The sequence below is a fragment of the Terrapene carolina genome, unplaced genomic scaffold, assembly GCF_002925995.2.
Source record: "Terrapene carolina triunguis isolate 2854851 unplaced genomic scaffold, T_m_triunguis-2.0 Scaffold30048, whole genome shotgun sequence".
NCBI lineage: Eukaryota > Metazoa > Chordata > Testudines > Emydidae > Terrapene > Terrapene triunguis.
The window spans coordinates 1-9,661 of NW_020694399.1; the positions used below are offsets into that span (position 1 = coordinate 1).

The window sequence follows — 9,661 nt, forward strand, 5'->3', positions numbered from 1 at the left end:
ACACAAATCAGTTTGCAGGATTGGGGCCTCACTTTCCAAATTTCAGTTCCTGTAAGAGCTAATATGTTTTTAATGCAGGACCCTTGAGATCAAAGGTTATCTTAAAATACCAAAGACTCATTTGCGTTTGCTGTTTTAAAAGGTACTGGTGGTATTTCGAAATCCAAAAGATGCAGCTGTATCCTATTACCACTTCTACAACAAAAATCCTGGGCTTCCAAATGTCAGCTCCTGGGATGAGTTCTTTCAGAAGTTCATGAGTGGAGAAGGTACAGTTATTAGATCTTGGCATGTATAAACACTCTAGTACAATCTTCTCAACTCTTCTTTGGTCTGCAGTCCAAAAAGGGAATCTGTGATCATCATGTTAAAATTAATCCCAAATGGATTCAAACTAATGATCTGGGTTGGGGAGGCAGGGGACCTGGTGCTGAGGAGTTGAAGGTGCTTCTCTCTTCTTCAACCCTGAGCAATGCTCAGCACTGGGAGTATTGCTGTGGAGACATTCAAATGGTCAGGATGGCGCAGTATACAGGGATTCTACTTCATCCCCAGCACACAAAGGGTAAACTCCAGCTTTCCTTTTCGTTCTGCAAGGCATTATCCTTCTTGTGATTTTGCATCTTAACAACTGGATTTATGAGTGAGCCTCTCCCCCTTTGTTCTTAGCTCCTTTTTTCTCTTGCTTTCATTTGCATCTCAGAGCAGGGGTACACATTTTTGATCAACTCAAAATAAAGGTTTGGGGTAAAAATTTTAACAGTATAGTGACTTAGGAGTCTAACCCTCATTGACTTTCAGTGAGACTTAATCACCCAAAGGCCATATTTTTAAAGGCATATAAGTGCTTAAAGATGTAGATAGATGCCTAGTGAGATTTCAAAAAGCACCTAGGTACCTAATTCCCGTAGACTTCAAGCACTTTTGAAAATTCCACCAGGCACCTATCTGCCCATAATATCAATCACTTTTGAAAATGGGATTTAGGTTTTCTAAGTCTCTTAGGCACTTTTGAAAATTTGGCCCTTTATTTATAATTGAGCAGAGGTTTGAGCTACAACTGAACTAGATAAACCCCTTTCTGTAAACTGAAGAACCCTGCATTTCAAGTGAAGTTCTCTTTTAAAGGGGAAAAAGAGACTGTAAAAATGGCATAGTGGATTTTGTGCACATCTCTTTATTACTTCCAGATCAGAAGTGCTAGGCTTATAAATAAACAATGTTTTATGTAACTGCCAGCTCCTCAAATTCCATCTGGGATTTGTGAATCAAATTGGGCTCTTTCCTTCTTCAACACTGCCACCAGCGATAAAGACTCTGCAGGCTAAACTGCACTCTTAGTAACATCTGTACAACCCCACTGGCCTGTCATTCCAATTTGGCAAGCTATTTTGATGATGATGATGCACAAGATGGAATAGATTCCAGCTTGGACTCTCCTAACTGTGCTGATTTGGCAGAGTTAAAAGGAGTGAAAAGCATTAAAGATGCTTTTTATTTCCTAAAGTAAGCAGAGAGGGCACTGTATACACTCAGGGAAACAAGACCTGTTTAGTAAGAGGGTGCCTTGTTTTACATACTCATTTTACAGAGAACTGCATTTTAGCAAAATATTGAGCCAACCCCTATGTCATACTAGCTGCTCAGACACTGAGGTGCATTTCAGAGATTTTGAGAAATTGCTGACCGTACAGTACAGTGTCTACGTACAATATAAGTGAAGTCTCTTTATTTCATCCCTTTTTGTGCAGTTCTGTCAGGAAAGAGGCCAAAATCAGCTGGATCTGTCCAGCTGAGAAATCCCCTGATGTAGGCGAGCTCTCCATGGATGCAAAGCTGGCATACTTGATTCTTGTACTATTCCGCCGCTATAACCGGCACAGGGGTGGTGTCAAAAGACTAACCTTAACTGATTAATTGTTCCTTGGGGACCTTGCCACTTACCATAGGTTAGAGTAGCCTCTAGGCTGCTTGAAGTTACCTTGGAGCCAGGTCTGAGCTGGGCAGGAAATCAGGGAACCATAACCATAAGCTGCCTGACAGCCCCTGCAGCAAAAGGAGGAAATTTAATACAGCAAAGAATCTGTGCCATATTCTAGTAAACAATTATTGAAAAATAAAGTATACTTGTAGAAACTAATTGTTAATATTTTGTAAGGGCCTACCCCTGCAAACACTTAGGCATGTGAGTAAAATTTACTCACATTAATAATCCCACTAAAGTAAAGAAAATTGTTCATATGGTGAGTGTTTGCAGGACCTTAAATCTGTGGTGTTGGGGTTATTTTTTAACTTCGCCATTTCATAAGTGCAATGATAGCCTGGTTATGTGATGGATTGAATATACACACGGCTGTGTTACTGATTACTACAAAATGTATTCAAGATTTAATTTATTGTAAACAGATTTTTTTTAAAGTTATCATGTAGAAACTGTATAGCTTGATTATGAAAAAATAGTTGGAAGAAGAAAGTGAAAAGTCAAGTCTGAAGTGAATGACTTCCAAAATAACATCTGTACAAAAAAAAAAAAAAGAACTAAGTACAGAGAAGGACTAAGAACAGAACTGAAGGATTAGAAGATTTAAGCTCTCCAGGTCTTTATATTGAAATTAGCCTGGACATTTCATCTTGGGGCCATTTCAATATACTTTAAATCAGAGGTCTCAAAGTCCTGGCCCGCGGGCCATCTGCGGCCCGAGAACTTCCCCAGTATGGCCCGCGGGGCTCCAGCAATTTTGGGGCCAGGTCTCTCCCTTGACCCCGCCTGCTGCCCCTGGGCGCTCCCCCCCCCCACCCGCGTGTCCTCTGGGCGATTTAAAATGGCCCGGGGCCCCGGCCACCACCGACAGCACAGCAGAGCTGAGTGGCTTCCTGCGCTCGCTCCATGTGGCTGCCAGCCCCTCCCTGCGGCCCCGGGGCGGGGCTGTGCCTCCGCGCGCTGCCCCCACCCCGAGTGCCCCTGCGGCCAATTGGAAGCTGCGGGGGCAGTGCCTGGGGGCAGCAGCGTGCGGAGGCCCCCTGGCCTGCCCCGCCTTGGAGCCCCAGGTAAGCGCCGCACCCCCCGATCCCCTCCCAGAGCCTGCACCCCCACCCCTCCCCACATACTCCCTCCTGCCCCCAAACTCCCTCCCAGAGCATACACCCCCTCCCCACACCCCCACCCTCCCCCAAACTCCCTCCCAGAGGCTCCACCCCCTCCCCACACCTCCCCCAGCCCCCAAACTCCCTCCCAGAGCCTGCACCCCCCTTCCGAGACACCCCCTCCCACCCCCAAACTCCCTCCCAGTGCCTACACCCCGTCTGGCCCCCAAACTCCCTCCCAGTGCCTGCACCCCTCCTGCCTCCTCCCTCCCAGAGCCTGCAACCCCACCCCCTCCTCCTGCACCCCCATTCCCTGCCCCAGCCCAGAGCCTGCACCTAGCACCCAAACTCCATTCCAGAGCCTACACCCCAGGCCCCCTCCCCCACCCAAACTCCCTCCCAGAGCCCAACCCCTCACACCTTCTGCACCCAAACTCCCTCCCAGAGCCTGCACCCTTCACCCCAATCCCCTACCCCAGACCTCCTCCCCCCCCCCCAAACTCTCTCCCAGAGCCTTAGGTAGGTGGGTGGTGGAGTTGGGGTGGGCGGGTTCTGGGCAGCATGAGCGACATTATTGGCGCGCTGGGAGGATTTGAGGACTGGCACTGACCCTAAGGTAAATTGAGTGTGAGACCCCTGCTTTAAATTATCTTCTCTTTTTGACCTGTTTGTCTTAACTTCATTTTAGTCTGCTGGAGCTCATATTTTGACCATGCTCTTGCCTGGAACAAACACATGGATGAAGAGAATATCATGATCATCACATATGAAGAAATGAAAGAGGTAAATTTGTGTAGAAATTTAAAAATGGAAAAGACTTTTATTAGGTCATGTACTCAGTTCTGATACAGAATTGCTCCCTTCAGTATATTCTCAAGCATCTTGTCCCATCCAGTTTTCCCAGGCAAAACCTTATTGTGCAGAGAACAGGTATATGATGTTGCAGCCTGTTTTCCCACTGGCTACTAGCCCCTCTATCTGCAGCCCAATTCCCTCCTCAAGCACGAAAGCCTTGATCCTGCAACATTAGCACGTGCATGAGAGTGGTCCCATTGACTTCAGTGAGACTGTTCACATGCTTAAAGTTAAGCATGTCCATGTTTGCAATTTGAGGATCTTAAACTGTAAATTCTCTGGGTTAAATAATGCCAGTGCTTATATAGAACAATACTAATTGATGTGGCTAGATAAATGTTATCAGTAGTAATTAATACTAAAAGAAAGAGATCCATGCAGAAGATTGAGAGCATTCACTTAACACATTGCCATTTGGGCAAGGGAGGCACATTCCAAAATCTTATCAAAAGTAACCACCATTCCTGCAACCTCCTGCTGCTGAACTTAATATATTCCTCTAATGTTCTGCCCTTTGTATGGATGAGAATAGTATCAACTACATTCATTTGACAAGATAGAGGGGAAATGTCTGACATGTTTGCTTTAACTCATACATAACTCTATCACATTCTTGTTTTTCAGAACTTACTTGGAAGAGTGAAACAAATAGCTGAATTTTTGGGGTTCTCTCTGCCTGAGGAGAAGATTCAGTCTATTGCAGAGAATGCCACATTCGAATCAATGAGCAATAAATCCCAAGAAAGACATGGCAAATTTAGTTCCATAATTTTCAGAAAAGGTACATTTATATAGAGTGATGATAGTCATAGAGTTTAGAGCAGGTATCCAAATTGGTCATGGGAGCTAATTAACATTTAAAAGGCTTGATAAGATACATGACTGTTGTGACCTTTTCAGGAGCTCCCAAATGCAGAATTAATGTGTTTAATTCATAGCTGATAATGAATTTTCTTCTCTTGAAAGTGGACATCCCTAGCTAGATGATCACTCAGGCACTGAATGCTGTTCTTTCAAAATGTTAGCTCTGTGGAAAATCCCTTGGTTGTAAAAGGTGCATGCATATATACCTGCAAAATGTAGTGCAAAGGGTTTTCTTTAACCTAAAATTTTAAGAACGCCATCCACATCCATAAAGATTTCAAGCCTCATATTGATTTGAAATGTGGCAATAAGTTCAGTCATTCCAACTGTTTGTGTCAGTATTTCATTGTTATCTACCTCTACCTGACATGTGATTTTATACTTCCAGGAATAGTTATTAGTTTATTTCATTGTTCTTCTGCAGGTACTGTTGGAGATTGGAAGAATCTGTTCACTGAGGCTCAAAGCCAAGAAATGGATGCCAAATTTGAAGAATGTTTAGCAGGAACAAAACTGGGAGCCAGGCTAAAATATGATAAATACTGCAAATACTAAATCTTTGACTATCAGAATGACATTAGCATTTACTCAGAGACATCATCTATTTTACTACCTTTTGTTTGAGAATGCAGAGATTTAAATAATTAGACTTTCACGCAAAGATTTGCACACAAAAAAACAAAAAACAACCAAACCCGAGATACAATAAATAAGGCTAGTGGTCCAAATACTGCCCATCTGTGACTTATTTAGACTTAGAATCTTCTGTGCATAGTGGCACATGAGGTAACCCACTTTTCCTACTGCTGCCTGTCCAGAGCAAGATGTTTGATTCAATTGTAAATTGTCTCCATGATGGCAACAACTTTTGCAATTGTCCTGTGATAGATCATTTTTTATCCTTCATGCCTTCTCTTCCCTCCAGGTGGAATCCAATATAAGGCTATGGCTACACTACACAGCTTTTAGCGACACAGCTGCGCTGCTAAAAGGCGCGCAGTGTAGCTGCTGTTTGTCAGCTGGAGAGAGTTCTCCTGCTGACAAAAAAATTCCACCCCCAACGAGCGGCAGCAGCTTTGTCGGTAGGAGAGTGCTCCTGCCGACAAAGCGCTGCTCACACCGGCACTTTTCGTAGGTAAAACTTTTGTCGTTCGGGGGTATGTGTGATTTTTTAACACCCCTGAACGACAAAAGTTTTGCCAACGAAGTTCCATTGTAGACACAGCTAAGATATACCTTGTGCTTCTGCCTTGAGGTAGCCTGATGACATTGCCAAACCACCATAGTCGTCTATGTTTAACTGAGTCCACAGTCTGTTGACTCGAGCCGTACAACACTTACATTGGAGAGATTGTGTAACCAATGAGTTTCCAAAATTCTTCTCAAACAAAGCTGGGGAAATGCATTCATCTTTCTGTTTGTATACTTCCAACATCTGCCACTTTTCTGACGCGTACAGTAGTGTCGGAAGGGTACAATCTCATTTCAGTGTGTAGATGTATCTTCTTACTTTTCCAGGTGTTTGACAAATGAGAAAATGTTCCACTTGCTTGCCAGTTCTTTCTTTCAGTTCTTTAGTAAGCTAGCCATTAGAAGATATTGTACTTCCAAGATAAACAGTCATCAACTCTTTTGTATTTTTCTCCATCAATTGCACATCTGCCATTGTGGACAGTATTCTCTCCTATCTACATAATCTTGGACTTCTGCATACAGATACCAAGTCTCACTTAGGCAGCTTCTGCTTTTATGCTCATAACAAATCTTTTCATTCCATCCATGCTGGTATCCGGTATGACTGTCATCTGTTAAATCTAGGTTCTCCAGCTTATCTCTTGCTCAAAGAACAGCAATAACCTCAGCAACAACCATCACTCTTCTCATCACAAAAAGGAAGTTCAGAAGAGAAGTGGGGATAGTATGCAACCTTGCATTACACCAATAATAATCTTAAACCATTTTATTTCTTTGCTAATTTGATAAAAACTTTGTAGGCCAAGTCTGCAGACAGCACCAGGACAGACAGTAATCTATTCTGGAATGTCTCAGGATCTTCCAAAGGGCTTCTCTGTGGACACTATCGGGTCCTTTCATAAAATCAATGCAATTTAAAACTGTTTTCTGATGGTATTCTAAGCCTTTCTCAATAAGTCTTCTCAAGGTGAAAAATCTGATTTGAACATAACTTTTTATTGAAATCTAGCCTGTTCTTCCCTGAATACTTTTTCAACAACCATTTCATCCTATTCAAAATGATAATGCAAAACACTTTTTCAGGTACAGATAGGAGTGTCACTCTTCTCCAGTTATCACAAATAAACTGGTTCCACTTTTCAGGGATTATACAGATAACGCCTCTTCGTCAATCTTTAGACTAGATCTCCTTTTCCCAAACCATTCTGCACAACCTTCACATGTAATTCAAATCACTTTCTTTTCAGCTTTTAACATTTCAGCATCTATTTTATTATAGCCTGGTGCTTTACCACTCTTCAGTTGGTTTATGGCCTCAGTTATTTCTTCAAAGATGATTACTTCTAGTGATATAGGTAAATCCACTATTTCTTCACATCTCTCAGTGTACGTTTGTGGTTCTGGCTGGCTGAACACAAATTAGAAATGTTCCATCCACCAGGCACCTTGTCATTCCTCTGTGGTTTAAAATCCTACCATCTCATGTCTTCACAATGCCACAGTGGTTTGAGAATTGTGATGTCAGTCATTTAGATGCTAGAAAAAGTTTTCTGTACACCTCCTTAGCTTGTCTTGCTTTGTTTTCCAGCCATTCTCTCTTTTCCCTTCCAACTGATATTTTAACATTTTTGTGTTTGACCACATATTTTTGTTGTAGAACAACTCTTTTGCTACTGTCTCGTTCCTGTTGAATTCTCTTCTTTAATTCTTTCCTCTCTCCAACAAGTCTCCATGTATTTGGTTGGAGCCACTTTGCTTTCTTAGACTTTCTCATTCCCACTATAATCCTGGTTGCATCCACATGCACTTCTTTGTAAAGCTGCCATTGTTCTTCTGTCATTGGTCAGTGTATGTAACTCTTCGAATCTGTTGTTCATCTGCAGCTTGAAATGCACCTTCACTGCTGGATGTGCTAACTTTCTAGTATCATACATACCCTCTGCCTTGCCTGGTGCTGCCTTCTTTATTTTTATTTGGATCATCCCAATAACAAGATGGCGTCACTTCCAACATCAGCACTCTTATACTGTTGGAAGCTAGGGTGTGATCTTTTTCAGCTCCAAATAATGGCAACATAGTCTAGCTGAGGGGAAGTCGATTATTTTTTGTCAAGGTATAATCAAGATCTGGACTCTAGAGAAAATAACAAAAATAATAACAACAAGTAAATAAAAAGATTTCGGGGTCTGTTCAAAAGCATCTGGTGGTCCAGATTTGGCCCGCGGTCCGCCTGTTGACTACTCTAGTCTAGCTATTTCTGGGTGAAGCCATCATTTGATCTCCATGTCAGTTTTGTCTTTCCTTTGGGGCAACATTATTTCCACACATCTATATGGGTGTAAGAGATATTTGGCTGAATATGCAGAACCCATGAATGGTATGCTAGAGTGCCTATGACTATTTCAGTTTAATTTTTTTCATAATCTGTTATTAATTCAGGTTGATTCCTGCTCCAGATCCAAATTTTCTGAAAGTCCAAGGTTCTTGAGCATCCTGGGGTCTTGCTTTGGACTCATTTCTCATCTTCAGTCGTTAATTTGGTCATCTGTGTATCCTCTATTCTTTGAGGCCTTGTATGAAATTCTTGTAGAGTCCATTGATTTGATGATAAATCATCCTGGCAGAAGGTTGACAGGAGAATGCATCAAGGGTTTTGTACTAGCTCCAATGATGTTTAATATAATTATTAATGATCAGGAAAGATGAGTGAGTATGAGGTAGCAAAATTTGCAGATTGAACTAAGTTATTGATGTTAATGAAGACCAGAGAGGACCGTGAGGAATTTCAGAGACATTTAAACATGCTAGGTGAGGGGGGAAATGAAGTTTAATATTGATAAATGCAAAGTAATGCACACTGGAGGAAAAAATTTAAACTAGTCACACACATTACAAAGTTCTTAATTGTATTAATGCAGGACAGGGACCTGGGTGTCATTCTAGACAGCTCAATGAAGACCGCTGCTGAATGTGCAGGTGTTTTTATTTAAAAAAAATGCAAATATGAGGATATGTATGCAATGGAATGAAGAATAATATGGAAAATATTATAATGCCCTTATATAAGTCAGTTGTGCAGCCTCATCTGGAATATTGTGTGCAAATACTGGTCACCCTGTCTCAAAAAAACATATTGCGGAATTAGAAGGGATTCAGAGAAGGGTGCAAATGATGATTAAGGACATGAAAAATCTTATCTGAAGAGATTGGAAAGGTTGGGATTGTTTACCTCAGGAAGGAGTATATAAAATAATGAATGGCCTAAAGATGGGAGACCTGGCCCTTCTCTTCAAGCTGTCCTGCTATGCATGGCTCAAGAGTGTGAATACCACCGTCTGGGCAGACTGTTAAGAACCAGGGCACAAACCCCAAATTGGTTGGGAGTTTTATACTTAGATTTCACCAACCAATTATCAAGTATACACTCCTCCGGCACTATAACAGCCTTAGCATGGAGTAACAGACAGTATGCCGATCTATGTTGCAATCCAGGTAAGCTTACATTTGTGATCGATGGTCCCTTACACCAAAGATCACAGCAATATTCATGTTTCTCCCAGTCCCAAAGGACCAGTCACTTTCCCCAGATCAATTACACCTTAGATCTTACACCGAAGAGAAAGCTTGTAGTCAGTGCTATAGTAAACTATCTGAAGATTTATTA

General features: G+C 42.0%; 1 protein-coding gene across 1 annotated transcript; it reads left to right on the forward strand.

The window, feature by feature from the left end:
• Positions 1-142: 142 nt before the first annotated feature.
• Positions 143-5,431, forward strand: LOC113409140 (sulfotransferase 6B1-like; the record flags this gene model as incomplete). Its single annotated transcript, XM_026662749.1, has 4 exons — positions 143-269; positions 3,773-3,867; positions 4,564-4,720; positions 5,228-5,431. Coding segments are annotated over 4 exons (510 nt in total), but the record flags the coding sequence as incomplete, so codon positions are not given.
• Positions 5,432-9,661: the final 4,230 nt, after the last annotated feature.